The 17,777-nt window shown below is 38.4% G+C and overlaps 2 protein-coding genes across 9 annotated transcripts in view; both read left to right on the top strand.

The window, feature by feature from the left end:
- Positions 1 to 420: 420 nt before the first annotated feature.
- Positions 421 to 8,950, top strand: C4BPB (complement component 4 binding protein beta). Its single transcript, XM_079106828.1, has 6 exons — positions 421 to 691; positions 1,217 to 1,387; positions 2,454 to 2,630; positions 7,075 to 7,165; positions 8,091 to 8,205; positions 8,756 to 8,950. The coding sequence occupies exons 1-6, from the start codon at positions 631 to 633 to the stop codon at positions 8,894 to 8,896; spliced, it is 756 nt and encodes a 251-aa protein (XP_078962954.1). The 5' UTR covers positions 421 to 630; the 3' UTR covers positions 8,897 to 8,950.
- A 4,073-nt stretch (positions 8,951 to 13,023) lies between these two features.
- LOC306642249 (C4b-binding protein alpha chain-like) overlaps positions 13,024 to 17,777 on the top strand; it is a 42,025-nt gene continuing 37,271 nt past the window's right edge. For 2 of the 8 annotated variants that reach the window (XM_079107868.1, XM_079107867.1), the window contains exons 1-3: positions 13,024 to 13,187; positions 13,860 to 14,052; positions 14,962 to 15,018. In XM_079107868.1, coding sequence (XP_078963994.1) covers positions 13,991 to 14,052; positions 14,962 to 15,018 — 119 coding nt within the window. In that variant the 5' untranslated portion in view covers positions 13,024 to 13,187; positions 13,860 to 13,990. Of the gene's footprint in view, positions 13,192 to 13,859; positions 14,053 to 14,961; positions 15,019 to 17,777 lie in introns of all 8 variants that reach the window. The other 6 variants (XM_079107866.1, XM_079107865.1, XM_079107869.1 and 3 more) reach the window with 4 other exon arrangements.

Genomic DNA, 17,777 nt, shown 5'->3' with positions numbered 1-17,777 from the left:
TTCCTGAGACCAAAACATTCCCCTCACCTCTCTTCATTGATTTGGTTAACTATGATCTCAGGCCACATCCTGCCACAGGAAGAGTCACAGAATGGGAATAGTTCTGGCAAATGAGGAAAAAGTGTCACTCCAGGACTTAGGAGCTCTCAGGTTTGGAATCAGTCAGGACTGATCTGGAGGGATAGAGACAGGTAAGGTTAGCTGGCTTCCTTGAGTTTTCAGTCTTCAGCGCTGTTACAGCCTTCTGAGATCTGATGTTTGGGAAAGGAGAAGGTGGCACTGAGCATTGGCTCTCACTTGGGAAAGCACCATTCTTGGGAAAGCACCATTGAGTAGCACCCAGTCCTCTACCCCCAATGCTAGAGAGTTGCAGAAGGTGGACTGTAAACACTGGCAAATATTGACAGATATCAAGGTCATGGCAAGACAGTTTGGCCCACATCTGTTGGGGAAGAATAAACCTCAGTTAAAAGGGACTGGAACATTTCTGAAACTGACTACTAAAACTGGCAGCTCTTTAACCATCTTTGTGTTTTTGCAAGGACCCTACCCACGACAAACGTCCTTACTGTTACTATTTCCTGTGGCAGGGATACACATATGTACGTATACGCAAGTAACTGATCACCAATGTTTTGTCGGATCGTGTGCTGTCTTGTACCAGTCATGTGGTTGGTTTCTGCCTTAGATGGTATGTATGCTTTCCGAAACTCAGTTTACAAGGCACTTAATCTGAGATTTGGGGTTGTGAGGCATCCTATCTAGGGTTTCAGTGAAATTTACATTCATGATATTTGTTTCTTTTTAAAAAAAATCTCAAGTTACTTCACCTAGTGCTCCATATTCCTGAGGGACTTCCTGTCTATTTAAGGAATATTCTGCTTTCTCAAGTGGGTGGTTACCCTTGACTTTCCCTTCCTATTCTGGGAGCAAAATCAGTACCAATGTCAAAATCTTGAGAGGTTATACCTTTTGTAAACTCCTAAGACTGCTACTTGGGAAGGGAATTGTTTGTGTAATAGATAACTTGTGGCTGAATTTGAGTGGAATGCCTGATATCCTTTGGGAAATATAACTTTGGAAATCTTGAGAAAGGAAGGGGCAGCCATGTAAGGAATCAGGACCAATAACCCAGCAAAAAGCCATATAGATACAGGAATCTAGAGGGATCTTCCTCACAGTGTGTGATATGCCAATTTGTTTTTCCTTTCAACAGAGAATTGTCTAGGACTTCCCACAGTGGACAACAGCATATTTGTTGCAAAGGAGGTGGAAGGACAGATTCTGGGGACTTACTTTTGTATCAAGGGCTACCACCTGGTAGGAAAGAAAACCTTTCTTTGCAATGCCTCTGAGGGATGGAATGTGTCCACCACCGAGTGTCGCTGTAAGTTGGATCTTTCTGTTTCTTTACCCATATTGTCATCCTGCTATATATTCTTTTATATTCCTTTTCCCTTAGGCCATGCTAAAACTTTATTTTAAAAGAAATCTTCATTTCTGGATATGGCCTTTTAAAGTAGCATAGTGGTACAATGTCTCTGGTAAGGTAGAAGATCAGCTCTTGCTGGGTATTAATTTATTTGCATTAATAGAATCAATTACTCCTACAGGTAGGAAAAAGGTTTTCTTGTCATTTTTGTTTTCTTTTGTCTTCTTGGTGCTGAGGATAAAACCCAGGGATGAGCATATGCTAAGTATATGTCTACCACTGAGCAACACCTTCAGCCCCTGAAAGAATTTTTTTCCATATATTAAAACTACTTTGTTTTTCACTGTAATGTATTTAATATTATATTGCTTTAAAAACTTCTTCTAATATGGGGAAATATATACAAATTCAGAAAGGTCAAATTAACATAGATACTCATCCATAGCTTCATCAGTTATCAATACATGGTTAAGCCTTTTTCAGCTATATACTTACTTTATTTATTTTTAAAGTAAGAATATTACATTTTATTTCACTCATCAGATTACTTTTGAACTGGGAAAAAATTCTGCTGTCTGTATACCTATACCAATATTTTTATCCTTCATATGAAGGATAAAATGAAGAAATTCATATCCCTTGGCATTTTCTCCTGTTTTTCCACACCGTAGGAAGAAACAAAGTAAAACAAAACAAAAAATGAGCTAGTGTATATTTGGCTGAATGAAAGGGAAGGAGAGACTTGCTTAAAGCATAGGCCCAAGAAATTTAAGGAATGCTGGACAGGATAATGAGCATACTGTTGGGGATTTCTAATTATGGCTTCATCTTGTTTAGCAAATTCAATTGCCAATTCATGTCATTCTTATGCTTGGACAAGACCATTTCTGCCCTATTTATGGAAACCTGGTCTGCATTGATATGATTTGCTGTTTTCTCACTGGTTCCTGAGGAGATCAGGACTTTGCCGTCACAGACTTTAGCCTGGCCCTTTCAGATCACTGTCAGTTTTCTTCTTCAGTGGGCCACTGTCCTGACCCTGTGCTGGTGAATGGTGAAATTCAGTTCGTCAAGCCTGTGAATATAAGTGACAAAATCACGTTTAAGTGCAATGATCACTACATCCTCCGGGGTAGCAGTTGGAGCCAGTGCCAAGAAGACCACAGCTGGTCACCTCCCTTTCCCATCTGCGTAAGCAGTAAGTACCAGAGAAACCATGGGGAATCCCAAAGATACCGATGAGCTGTGTCACCCCAGACATTCCCACATCCCTGCAATGCTTTTCTCTTTTTTTTGTATCTGGGAATAAATATGGATCCATCAGGCAGTCAAGAAATTAACAGCTCAGAGAAACAAATCTCAAGTGATATTCCAATGAAGCGAATGAAGCATCCAAACAAGGACTTTTTCTAAGTTCAGGTAGGATTTCTGTTCTACTAGGTTCAGTGCAGGGTAACTTGGGGGCATTTACTATTCTATTTTATGTTTTCATTTCAAGATAGTGACTAGTTTTTGCTTGAAAAATACACAGAGAGAAAAAAGACCATAAGTAATTAATTGAAAAATTATATACAATAGGTGGCAGCCCCTCTTGTATCAGTATAATTCATACTCTCAGAGGTAATCAGTTGGATATATTTGTTCCATGTCTTTTTCTTTCTTTCTTTCTCCCTTCCCCGCTTCTCTCCTTTCTTTCCTTTTTCTTTGGAGCACTAGGGATTGGGTCCAGGGGGACTCTACCACAGAGCCACATCCCAGCACTCCCTGTCATGATTTATTTTTTGCTAAGTTGCAAAGGCTGGCCTAGATCCTCCTTCCTCAGTCTCTTGAGCCTCTGGGATTGCAGGTGTGAGCCATGGTGTCTGGTTCTTTTGGTGCCTGGCTCTTTTCCTTATGTTTATGTAGACATTTAACATAAACACCCACGTGAGTATTTTAAATTAAATAAACACCAAATAGGCATTTGTGTATGTATACCTATAAACATGAGATCTTGCTGTACTTATGTTTTGAATTACTTTTTTATAAAATAATATACCTGAGCATTTTTCCAGATCAGTAGTATAGCTTTTCCTGCTTTTTAATAGATGCATAAAGCCATGCCATAATTTATTATACATTTCCTATGCTGATGGACATTTATTTTATGTCCACATTTTTGCTATTATGAAAAAGACTGAAATGAATGCCTCATACCCACCCCATTCACATGCTTATGCCTATGCTATTATTTCTTTAGGATAAATTCCTAGAATGATTGCTATGTCAAAGGTTATCATTGTTTACAGAATATATGTAAAATATCCATGAAATTCTACTAAAAAATTTTAATGCATAAAGGCAATAAATATTTTTAATACATACTGGTAATAGATATTGAAAAATCAATGGTTTTATTTTCTACTGATAATTAGTAGCTGAATATTAAAATGTAAACTAACACTATTTGCAAGATCTATATTAAAATTTATTGAGGGACATATAACAAGACCTGAGTAAAAGAAAATATATGCCATGGCCTGGCTGGATTGACTGTTATGGTGCAGTTCCACCAGCATTTTAAATTTTAAAAATATGAAACAAAAAATTCATTTTAAAATCTCATTCATATGGGTACATCTCTGGCATGTGAAGTTTATTGTTTTTGGAAAATGTTAACTAATGTTTATATGTGACTGGGTCAAATGGGAGGAAATACTTGCCTTATCAGATAGCAAAATGTCTAATAATGTAAATTATAATAACCATAATCAATGTGCTATTAAAACAGTAATTTATGGGGACAAAAAAGTAGGATGGCTTATTTTGAATCTGTGGGAAATATTTGTATTCAGTGGTAATAATTGTCTATTTGGAAGAAGAAAAATTTGGGACTCTAACTCATACCAGGTTAAAAATAGGTGAATATTAAAGCAAAATTATTAAGTTACTAAAACATGAGAGAATATGTTTATTATCATAGGATGGGGAGGATTTCCTAAGCAATAACATAAAACTCAGAAATCAAAAAGGAAGAATAAAAACAAATTTAATTAAATCTTCAAATAAAAATTGTATACATTAAAAGACATCACATAAATTAAAAGATAATAACAGATTGGAGAAAGTATTTACAACATACTTGATGGCTAAATAGTTCATATTTTAAACATACCAAAAAAAAAAAAAAAAAAACACAGCCTAGAAATTAGCACAGAAAAGACGGCAGGATGGAAAAATGGTGGACTTATGTAAGGATAGACAATTCTAAAATTATGACCCCAACCTTATTTCTATTTCCCAATTGATTGCACATTTACTAATAATTTTGGAACTGGAAATTAAAATTAAATACAAATCTTTTACTAATTAGATTAGCAAAAAGTGAAAAGTTGATTTCATCTAATATCATTCACAATGTGAAGAATGGCCACTTAGGTTGGTGAGATGTAAAGTGGAGTCATTCTTGGTATGTGACTTCGATAGCTATTAAGATAATAACTGGAAAGGAGCTTAAAACACATACTGCATTTGCTGTCTTAGGTGGGCATTTGGAGTATTCAAAATATGCTTTTGTATCACATGCAGTTACGTCAGAAGCATGTAGATGATATTTTACTTCCATAGCTTGACATGGATTTGTAGTATTTCCTCATTTTTCCAAATCTTTTCTATTTTAGTCTTTTAAGTTAGCAGCTCCTACCCTGGCTCTCAACCACAGCATCTCTTAATTGCCCAGATCTTGGAGGAGCTCCCTAGATGTGTTTAGACCCCAGATCGATATCATCTCCTTCAGTTTAAAACTGAACTCTTTAAGTTACCAGAACCCTCTCTAAACTGGAATTCCTCAGTTGACTCATGGCAATTCTTTTTGATTTTCTCCATCTGGTCTTTTAACTCAGTCTTTTAGTTTTTACAGATTCTTTTTTAAAAATACAATACAGTATAGAAAATAGAAGAGAAAAAACCATTACCCACAAGCCTACCACCAGGGGATAAGCATTAGGAAAGCCTCGATATATTATTTACAGACTTTTTTTTTCTGTGCGTGTTTGTGTGTGACTGTCACAAAATTAGTATTATATTGAGACCAGGGCAAAGGACAGTGTAGCTGATTATCAAAGAAAAGAAAATGGGTAAATAGCACTCCCTATCACCTGGTGGATAACAGCCTCTATGGGAGAGGAAGAATCACACTTTCCAACACAAGCAACCACCCCCTGAACAGCTCTCTTCCTGCCCTTTTGATCACTTTTGGTCACGTAGGCAGGGTGGGAGGAGGGAGCATGTGAAGAAAGGAAACCTGAAATCTATAAAAAGGGCAAGACACCCTCACTCCCTCAGGCACCAGCTCTGAACTGCTCCCCCACTTCTCTGTGTTCTGTTTCTTAAATAAAATTTGCTTTCTGCTCTTGCCTTGGTGTTTCTCAGGTGTTTAATCTTCAACATTGGGGGAACAAGGACCCTATCCTGATTTTCAAGACTATTTTCAATATTATACATGCTTTTTTATAATTTTCTGTCTTTACTCAAGATATTTGTTTTTAAGACCTTTATTTTTAGTATACATATATACCTTTAGTTTAGCCTCTAAACTTGATCACCATATGTAACCTCATAGATCTTAGAATTGAAAAGGACATTAGGAATAATATTTAACCTAATTATCTTAAAGTATTTGAAATATTAAAATATTACAAGTTTAAAATAATTTGAAATTATCTTATATTAATAGAAGCTGAGCCTGGTCTGGTGTCCCATGCCTGTAATCCCAGTAACTTGGGAAACTGAGGCAGGAGGATCCTAAGTTTGAAGCCAACCTAGAAACTTAGTGAGATCCTATCTCAAAATGAAAAATAAAATAAAAAGGACTGGGGATGTAGTTCAGTAGTAAAGAACTCCTGGGCTCCATCCCCAGTACCAACAGATAAATAAATAAAATAACATAAAATACTAGAAGTAGAGAAGACCAAAATGATTTCTTTGGTGCTAGGGAGTTTCTTTTCTGCCCTTGGAAGAGCCAGAATCAAAATGTCCCATTTCTGGTATGTTCTTTCCAGTTCTACAGACCTGCTGTCTTCCCAGCTCTGTTCTCCCTTGTTTCTGAAGCTCCTATATCACAATAGATGTCAGCCCCCTGAGACCTCACATCCATCATCTCCTGTCTCAGGTTACTTCTGCCTTCACCTAGGGTCTAATTTTTCTTTTCTTGTGCATTAATAATTAGCATCCCTACAACTTAAACTTCCTTTTCTTGAGCTCCTTGCAGTCAGAAAGTACCCTGAATTCCTTACAACTCAGGGAATGAACCTGGGGAGGGCTTTGTCCCATGGACAATCTGATTTTGCTTTTTTGTGACACTGAGTTAGCTCCCCCACTACTACATTTTTTAAAAATTTGAGACACTGTCTTCTTAAATTTCCCATGAACTGGCAGTCCTACCACAGCCTTCCTTCCGAGACACTGGCATGGCAGGTGTGCACCACTAGCAAGCAAACAAATCTGACTTTGATGAGAAGGGAATGAATGGAGAACACATGTCCAGGTCCCACAGTGCTGCTCTGGAGATGGCAGGTGCTGTTCTAGGTAGTTGCACATAGGGGGCGCTGTTCACTCAGCATCACGGGACCTTACCACTGTCCTCTGGGACTCCTTTTCCTCAGAAGACCGTCGCCCTCCTGGAGATACAGCCCATGGATATTTTGAAGGAAGAAATTCCACCTCAGGGTCTACCAGTTCGTCCTGTGAGGAAAGGTAAGTGCATACAGTCTTTGAATATGAAATCTTGCTCTTTGGCAGAATTGGTTTGGGGATGACCTAGTCTGTGTCCAGCTAGTCAGTCCCCTACAACCTCCTGCTTTAGGATTCTGGACTCATTTTGATTTTGAGAACTGCATGAGCTCGTGGCCAGCCGGCTCCAAACCCTGGAAAGCAGACTGATCCTATTAGAGTATCTTATGTATCCTCTTGAAAGTACCATTTTTCCCTCTCAGTTTTAAAAATGTATGTTTTTCTAAGGAATCAAAGAACAAAAAAGAAATGTAAACAAACAGAAATTAAAAAATATAAATATTCAGGGTATGGCCCATTAAAAAATCCTAATTGAAGTCCGGCCTCAGTCTAGACTGCCGGTCTCCCACCTGATGGAAGGCCTAGCCTTTTCTTTTCCTTGTCTCACTCTTGATAAGTCACATGGCTTCACTGGAGTTCGGTTTCAATATATACCTGCCTTGGACTTTGAAGTCAACTTCTGTATTTTTCTGATTAAAAGCTACTGCTACTTATTAGCCCATTCACTGAGATTTATTTGAGTAGTGTTTTTAACTTTCTACTGCTTTCTAGAGCTTACATGACAGACACCTCATTAGTTTATGGGTCAAACACTTTTTCCCTCACTCTCCTCACCCAAAAACTCTGTGTATGGACACACCAATTCAGAATTTCTCACCTCTCTGTTTTATGGGTGTCAGCTTGTCCTTTGGATCCTCCCTGCACCCACCCCCGCCCAAACAGGACAATGGTTTTACTTTATAACTATTTGGTACTAATGAGATAAGCAAGCATTAAGTCTCAGGGGTAGGGATGGGGATTCTATCACAGCCTGAAATACAACTACCCGAGGTAACCTCAGTTATTCTCTTCTAAGGTAGAAGGACTAAATGTTCTAACTTCTGTTCAGGTACCACCTAGAGGGCCTACAGAAGCAGCAGGGCATTGATGGGGACCAGGGCAGTATACTTCCCTGTGAGAGGATCCACAAACCAGGTTTACAGACTGGGTTTGAGAAGGCACTGGTAAGTAGGGGCTCTTGTTTGTCCTATTCACAGTTGTGTCTCTGGGAACTGGATTGTTCCCAGTTCATGCTCAGTATATTTTCAGTTTGGTATAATGTTTTTGAATGGGTGGTCTTGGCCTGACTGTAGAAGGGGCCTCATAAATCACTGACTCACATTTCTATATAAGGAGATTTCCATTCTCCACCTTCTTCACAAATGCCTTGTAAAGCACTGTTGGTATGAGTTATTCAATCATGTGCTTTATAGAGCAAGATTCTTAAAATTAATGCCTGAGATTTGTAAGTATTCCTTTGAAGAATCTCTAAAATTCTTCTAGACTGCAACAAACACTGAACAGATTTGTTTTCCTTAAGATTCTTCTTTTAGTCCATATTTATTACTGTGGAAAAATTAATACATTTTTATTAAGACAGAAATTGTAAATGATTCATCATGTTCAAGGCCCAGATCCCCACCAGAGCTGCTTACAGATTTCAGAGCGAAGAGCTGGATCTTAATCCATCAGTTAAAACTTCAAAATAATTTGTTTCTTCAGCTTGCCTTTCAGGAGAGTAAGGACTCTTGCAGTGCCATAAAGAACTTTATGAAAAGATTAAAGGAAAGTGGTTCAACAATGGAAGAATTAAAATATTCTCTGGAGATGCAAAAAGCTGAGTTGGAGGCAAAACTATGGCAATATAATAGCTGAGCAGGCTGGTAATACAAATACACCTATGAATAAATTTTTCTCTTGGTTCTGAAACTGGTATCAGTTTGTCTCTTATTGAGCTGAAATGCAACTTCATAGAAGGCAACTGCAAAAGTATAATATATTGCATGTGTGTATCTCTGTGTGTTTGTCTGTGTGAATTGTCATACTTAGACCAAGTGTGGTTGTTTTCTATTTAAAACAAGAGTTGGCACCACATTGATGAACTGTGGAGAGTTTAATTTCCTGTCTGTAAGGAGAAGGAAGAAGCTTGGATCTTAACTAAGACTGTACCTCCTATGAGCCATGAATCATGAACCAAAAACTAACCTTGAATCACCCAAAATCTACGAGGCAAAAATTAACCCCCTATTCTGGAAAGATAGGGTCAGAATAGTTATATCCTTAAAATGACCCATCGAGACAGACATAGAGTTTTGATCCCAGCTCTCTGCTACATCTGTTTAATGAAACCAGATTTCTCAATTTTCTGCAATAATACTTCTTACTCCCTTTTGGATGGAACCCAGTCTTACACTGCCTTGAGGTTTAAGATGATGCAACACAAGTGAATATATTTTCTTCTTTTTTAGAGGCTAGAAGAAATAAGAATCCTAAGACTTTCTGTCAAGATGTCATGTACAGCTGACACCATATGCTTCTCCCATCCCTCAGCCTGACTGCTACTACAGCACACAGGAAATCTGAATAATTAAATCCAAAATACATAAGAGAGTTTGAAATAATGGAAGATCTCCAGGTGAAGTTACAAAGGAGAATAAGCACTCTTAAGTATCCTAGAGTCTTTTAGTAGACACAAGACCTGTGTATTTAAAACAGTATTTTGGGCTGGTTAAGATGAAGTTAAACACTTTTCAGAGATCACTGTGCTCTGGGAGTGCAGAAGAAGGCAGATCATTTTTGTCTGGGAAGAAAATTGTTAAGGAATAGGTCATAGTCATTTCAGCCTTTATACGTAAGAGAGACAAAGATTAAGGTGGAAGACATTCCAGGTGGAAATAAGTTTTTGAAAATGGAGTAAGAGAGCCATAAGTTTTTTTAATCAAGTAAGTACACTGTTAGGATTAATCTAACTGGAACAAATGTTTTTCATTTGAGGGTATTTATTACACTATTGTCTCTATTATCTATACTAGCAAGACCTTGTAAACATTTGTCCCATAGGAGACTATTTAACAATGTATGTTAGATCATATGTTACGTATCATTTTACAGTGATAATTATGAAGACACAGAAAATCTTGAAAATGTAATCTTAAGTAAAAATAGAATAATAACAAATATTTATGATTACATTTATGTGAGACCTCTGTTCTGTGGCAAAGGACTGGACAATGACATACACAGATGAAAATTGTTGTCTTAAAATGTTAAAATTATAGGCATTTATTCTCTTAAAGTACTTTAATGTTTTAAAATGAATTTTTGTTATATGTATGTGTGTGTATGTGTATATATGTGTGTATATATATATATATATATATATATATATATATCACTGCCCAGAGGCAAGAAAGATGGAACATTTAGGAAACAGTACATAGCTTATGAGAAATGGGAAGTGCTAAGAGAATCAACTAGAAAGATCAGTTAAAGTCAGTTAAGAGGATTTTGAATGGCACATTAGAGAATTTATATTTATTAGGCAGTGAGTAGAAGACTTTCAAGTAAGGAAATAAGGGCAGAGCATAGAGGAAATTTTTTCTCACAATAGTAAATAGTATTGATTGAAGAGAAAAAGAATTGAGATTGAGAAACCAGTAAATATGCTACTGCAATGATCACCTGCTATGGTTTGAGGATGCCCCCAAAGTTCATGCCACACCCCAGTGTGGTAGTGATGAGAGGTAGAACCTTTAAGAGGTGATTAGGTCATGAGAGCAGAGCCCTAATGAATGAATTGATATTATAGAGTGAGTGAGTTATTAAGGAGTGGTTTCCTAATAAAAGAATGAGTTCAGCCCCTTTTCTTCTTTCTCTCATCCCTGTGCTCTCTTGTCTTTCTACCTTCCACTGTGGGAAGGTAACAAGAATGCCCGTGTCGGGTGCCTCAAAAAATGTAAGACATAAATCTCTCTCCTTTATAAAATGCCTTTCTCAGGCAGCAGAAAGCAGACTGAGATATCCACACAAGAGACAATGGTAACCAGAACTGACTTGACAAAAGCAGAGTTGAAAAGGAAGCAGCAGAATTGAGAGGCATTGTGAAACTTGTATTAAATCAACCTGTTAATTATGGAATGTTGGAGGGTTAGGAAAAAAAGGAGTTCAAAGGTGAGCTCCAAATTCCATGTCTGAGAACCTAGATTAGAGTTGGTATCACAAGATGAAGCTAAAGGACAGTAAATATGATTTTTTGGATGTGCTGAGTGTGACGTACTTGTGATATGTCCAGTGGGTGACTATATATATATATATAGAATCAGGGATAAAGATGTAGGATTGGACAAACCTCTTCCTGTAAATAGCTAAAGTTATGAGAGTATGTAAATCTATTAAAATAATAGAAAAAAATTTTTTAAAGGAACACGGAATGTACCCACACTTAGAAATGAGGAGTAAAAGGAGGTAACAACTAAGAAAGATAAATTAATAAGATAAGATAATCAGGAAAGTTTGGGGTAGTTGAGGTCAAAGAAGAAGAAAGGTTTAGAAAGGAAATGGTCAACAATGTCAAGAGCTACGAGAAATGATAAGAAATGAAATAAAGAAATTTTGGATTTGGAGATAAGGGCATGCCTCAGAGAAGTGTGTGGGTGGGATGGTGGGTGGAAGTCAGATGAGAAAGCAAAAGGGAAAGTGATTGATGAGAAAGTGTGGGCAGAAGGCACAGGTCCTACTTCAGAGAAGTGCAGCAACACACTGAAGAAGAAAAATGGAAGTGGAGGTTTGGGCAAGATGGCGGGAGCATTTCAGAATGAAAGACAAGTGAATATGAGGTCGGAGAAGAAGAATCCATTCTCTGAATCAGCATGAATAGGAGAGAAAATTCGATGTGGATGGAGCTAATGTAGAATGATTTTTAGTAAAGTGGGAAGCAAGATGATCTGCTGAGAGTAAGACAATTTTGGTGACCCGGAGAAAGAAATCTGCAGCATCACAGTGGAAAGTATTGGGAAATGGTATTTTGGAGACCCAACTTAAAAGGAGCTCTTTTCTCCCACTTAACTCTCCTGTGGCAGAGTCCCAAGTCCTCCCCAACACTCATTCTTGTCCCCACTCACCTTTGTGATGCAGCTGTGTCTTCTTTCCCTCTAACATCCTTCTTACTTCCTCTAATACCTTCTACCTCACCAAGTCCAGTCTAAATCTCACATCTTCCAACAACACTTCCTTGATGAACTCATCCTGTGTGGTTTACCTCCTTTTTAGAAGCCTTTATGGCACTTTAAGTATTTATTATAGAAAACTTTGTGTTCTTAGAAAAACTGCTTTTTAAAGCAGTCTTTTGAGCACATGACTCTGAAGCTGTAGGCTGAATAGCTTAACTGGACAAAGTCAGGGCTTGGGGTTCCTTCCTAGGTATATGTGATACTAAACATTGCCAGCCCCTCACTGTATTCTTCTGAAGAACCCTCAGTGACAGACCAGCTTCTGGTCCTTTGGTACCCCATATGTAATAGCAATGGTGGTGGGGGTGGTAGTTAATATTTGTTGGGCTCTGAGTATGTTCCAGTATGTTCCAGTCAACTTAGAACATAGCAGGAACTCAATAAGTATTGAGAAATTCTCCACCTTTTATTTTGCCTTGGGATAGAATGGAGAGCAGTTGCAGGGCAAGACCCTCAGCCCCCAGAGAGCCTCTGGACTTCATGTCATGAAAATTGGATCATTTTGGTAGAGCTTGTCTGAACCCTGCTGTATTCAAGGTTTCCGGATAGCTGGATTGCATCTTGCATAACCTTGTGTTTATGAAAAGAGAAAAGGAATTCTGTCATCATATTCAAATTACCTTTCCACTTAGGGGAAATGGTTGGCAAAGGAGAAAATAAATTATTGCAACATGGTATCGAGAATGAGAACTAGTAATAAGGAGGGAGTTCAGGTAAACATTGCTGCTCTATTTCTGCTGTTAATCATTCACAGAGCAGGGGAGAATTTCTGCCCATCCATCTTCATTCAGCTATTCCTGATCGGTCAACTGCATGGCTGGAATTCAGGAACTTTTTGGTGGAGCAATTACTAGCCAACTTTGGGATATTATGATAAACCCTAATCTTGGGAAGATCTAGGACTATAGAGATCAAGTCTCCATCCTCCACTATTGCAGGTCAGTGGCCTACTGAACACTTGGGGGATCTTGGGGGTAAGGTGGGTGGTTTGACCCTTTAGGGAGTATAGGACTGGAACAACAAGGCAGAGGCAAAATCTTGACGTTGTTTTCAGCAGAAATCTTTTCAGAAGTATTTCATGAAGGGTGTTGGATTTGAAAAGGACTTTTAACCTGTTCTGAGCCTCAATTTTTAAAATTATAAATGGGGGAATAGTAATGTACACAAAGTAAAGCAGAAAAGTAGTGTAAGATGATACCACTTATGCTATTTTATCTAGGAGATAGGTTTGTCTGTTGATTCTTCATCATCTCCCCACAAAGAGGAGTGGAGGAGGCAAGAAGCCAATCTGTCTTCTCAAGTACAACCACAGGAGACCTGTTTTTTTTACAGTCTATACTCTGAAAATTGGTGCAATTGCATTAGAGATTTTCTTAACCCCTCCAAATTTCCATTGCTGACAGTAAAGACCTTTAGATTTGGTAATAAGTAGACATTGGTCAGCCTCCAGTTAGTTTTCTCCCTCATTTTCCAAATTTGGCAATGTTGAGGACCCTTCCTTCCTGTGAGTCTCTTCTTCCTTGGTTGGACAGGGCACAGTCCTATTCTGGTCCTCATTTTACTTGCTTCTTTGCTGACTCTTATTCTGTCCCTAACTATGGTGGTACCAGAGGGATGAAAAGTAGAGTGTATGGAAGTGGCAGAAGCATTCAATAAGGCCTGCATTCAACTTAGAGGCACCTTTGAATGTAATACTAACATAGAAGGAAGAAGCTGATGGAGAGATAAAGAGGTTCCCGGAATGGTGGGGTATGGAAGCAAGTTCTTTTTGGAGTTTTCAAACAATGCGATTGAATGCCTAAGGTAAGGAAGGGGACTCTGCCTGAGACTAGGGACAAATATTATTTTTCTCCAGAGGCAATCTGAAACTTAAAAGGGGAATTTAGACAAAAGAAGTACATTAACTTAAAAGAGAATCACTAATGAAGGAGAATTTTAGGGATGGAAGATTTTCCCAATGTCTCTCAAATTGTACTGCATGGTTAAGTACTGATGTTTTTTTACAAGACACCCACTGTGTTGACCATCATTTTTGAGTTGGTTTCATTTCTCTAAGAAGAAAATGAGTATGATGTCATTGAACTTTGAGGCATTTGCTAGAGTCATCTCAGCTTTTTAGCAGGCAGTTACAGCATTAGTAGGGAATATAATAGATCACCTAAGTTTAATGTCACCTTTAAGAGACCAGGAAACTGAGTTCCAAGAAGCTGATTGTAGCTTCCTGAAGATCAGATTTAAATTGTGGCACTGCTGGAAGTCAAGCTTGAAAATTCTCCATTCCCATGCTCTGTGGTTTGCTGAACTCTTTGCAAGTTCTGCTGAGTTACTCAAAAAGCAACTGGCTAAGTGAGCCAGAACACATCTTGAGAGTTCATAAGGGAAGTCTAAACACTGGATCTTCCCTCTGCCAAGTTGACAAGGCAATTCACACACATTATTTCTTTTGGTCAGTGAGATAGTTAATTTTTCTCACTCTGAAGGTGAAACTTGATTGAGCTTCATTTTACACGCATCGGATAGCTATTATACATCAATTACAATACCAGGTTCAAAATAGGAAGCTGAATCAACACCTTCCTTGTCTTTAGGGTATGCACAATATATTTCAAGAGGCAACAGTAAATAGTTACAGTGTGGTGTTCAAGTAAGGTATGAGGAAAGTACCAGGGGACCATGGAAAACACTGACACTGACTTTTCTTGATGGAGTCAGGCAATTCTTCAAAGAGGTGACATTTGATCTGGATAGTGAAAAAAGCAGACACCAAAGGTAAGAGCATTCATGCAAATGCTTCCGGTTTTTTTTTTTTTTTTAAATTTTTATTCAGAATGTGTTTTGAGAAAGACAAATACCTTCATTAGATAGAAGGATTATCCTATTTGCAAAAGAGGCAAGTGGAAAGTTGGGGACCTATAAGGAGTAGGGATCACATAAATTTTTAAGCAGAGTGATAATGTAAATTGCTTTTTAGAGATAAATCAACATGAAAGCTGGTTACAAATGTTTGGAGGATTTTTCAGTAGTCTGGGGTGGGGTGAAGGGAATGATGAGAACTTGGACTATGGAAGTAGAACGTAGGAGAGAGTGACAGATTCTAGTGCTACTGCTCTGACCAGCATGACAGGACTCGGCCATTCTGAATAAGCAAAGGGGGCACAAGACGGGAGACGAGCCTGACTCAGAGTTCTAATCTGGGAGGCTGGTGGAATCTTGTTACTTTAGCCAAGACAGAAAACAGAGGTCAAGCACGGTTGGAGGAAAATGGTAAATTTGATTTGGATATGTTGGATCAAAGTGCCTGGGAAATCCAAATGAAGTGGTTGAAAACAGTGATCTGAACTTTGGTAATAGAAACTTTAATTTTACAAAGGAGTTTTTGCTTAAATAAGAAATCTAACAGGGTCAAAAGTTTTGGTTTACATTCAGAGTTGCAGGTGAAGAGGAAAGCATAATAATGTATTTCTGTATTTGCAAAAGAAACTCATAAGTATTTGTAACTTCCAGGAAACAGAAATGTTCATTTAAATATTATCCCAGACAAAAAATAATTTGCTAAGATAACTAGTGAGAACTACAGATTTTCTAAAGTTAAAGGTTACTTTCAAGCAGCAGAACAACAATCTCTAAAGTCTAGGAATTGCCTGTGTGGGAAATAACATTTGCAAAGTCAGTTTTATCATGCAGATATTATCTGCTTTTCTGCAGTTACAGAGAAAGAGGAACTATTTCCTGCTAACTTTGCTAAGATTTCTTTCACCAACTTTGGAAAGACATAGTTTTGAGGTTTAGCATGGATATTTTGCAGTTAGCAACCAGAATAAAGAAATAGGTCCAAATGGCTCAAAACTTACACATAGGAAGATTCAAATAGGGTAGAATAAGGTAATTATTAATAATTAAATTTATGGATCATGTATATTTTTACATCTGCAGGAAGCAGTTGGACCCAGAGGTCTGTGAGTGATTCATGTATGATGGTCAGAGTCATAGATGTGTGTGAATTCTTCCCAGGAGACAGTTGAGGGTACTCCCCTACCTCAAGATAGCCCTTCGGGACACCAGCATCTCTCTTCTCTGGGTGCCACATTGGGTCTCACTGTGCCAAGAGCTACAGTGGAGATCAGACCAAGGGCTTCTGTTCCCAAGTTGATGGGCCTTCACTCTGCACTGGGTGCAAAGTGCCCCTGGTGATGCAGCCCATTATTATAATTCAAATCATTCTGAAGATGATGTTTTGATTTTTAGACATTCTGCTTCTTGGCAGAATGACGTCCAATGCCAATTCTAACATGTTCTGAATATTTACCATGCACCAGGGACCTTGCCAACTCCCTCTCAGCAATTCCTAAAGACATGTGTAGTTACCACTGTCATTTTATAAAAGAAGAAATGGTGGCATGGAGGGGTGCTGAATGTCTTGCCCCTGGGCACTTGTTTCCCACATGGTGGAACCAGAATTTAAACTCACAGTGTCTGGGTCTGAGTCCAGAGTCCTGTCCCAAAGTCCTGGGAACACTGTCTTCCTCTGTTCCCATCTCTATGTGGCCTCAGGGTAAGACAGATAAAGGGAGTGACCATGGTGTCGTGTCTATGTATGTCTGTCATGACCCATGGAGGGAGGAGAACTAGTTTTTGTTTATTCCTTTCCTCTTTCATTCCCCCTCCCTCACAAAGGACTGGTTGATAATTTGATGACTTCAGGTTAGTGATGGGATTCAGCTTAGCATAAAATGGCTTGGGTCAATTTTCTTTAAAATCCAGATGTGTGATACGTGTGTTGGCACACGCAGCAGTTTGGGAGACTGAGGCAGGAGGATCACGAGTTCAAAGCCAGCCTCAACAACTTAGTGAGACCTTGTCTCAAAATGAAAAATAAAGAAGGACTGGGGATATGGCTCAGTAATTAAGTGTCCCTGGATTCAATCCCTGGCACCAACAAACAAACATACATATAAACCCCTCTCAAAAAAAAAACAAAACAAAACAAAAAAACAAACAAAAAAAACTTACTCAAATAAAATTATAAAGTAAATAAATTAATTTTAAAAATACAGATGCACCTTGCGTTAAAATTGACTAAAATATGAGCTTGACAAAGCTAACATTATAAGGAAGTGTAGATATGGAACAGTATTATGTTAGCTTTTCACCACTGTGACCAAAATACCCAACAAGAACAATTTAGAGGAGAAGATGTTTATTTTGGCTCAAGATTCTAGAGGTTTAGTCCACGGTGTGCTGAATCCACTAGTCTGGGCCTGAAGTGAGGCAGAACATTATGGCAGAAAAGTGTGGCAGAGGGAAGCTGCTCTGCTCATCTTGGTCAGGAAGCAGAGAGAAGGGGAAAGGGCTACAGGGAAGCTGTGCCCTTCCAGGGCACACCTCCTCCAGCCACGCCCCACCTGCCTACAGTTACCACTGGGTCAGTCCGTTCAAGCTAGGATGGACGGATTAGGTCACAGCTCTCACAGTCCAATCATTTCACTTCTAAACATACCTGCATTGACACGGAAGCTTTTGGGGGCCAC

The sequence above is a fragment of the Sciurus vulgaris genome (assembly GCF_902686455.1).
Source record: "Sciurus vulgaris genome assembly, chromosome: 12".
NCBI classification, from domain to species: domain Eukaryota; kingdom Metazoa; phylum Chordata; class Mammalia; order Rodentia; family Sciuridae; genus Sciurus; species Sciurus vulgaris.
This window is presented reverse-complemented; position numbering and strand designations above follow the sequence as displayed.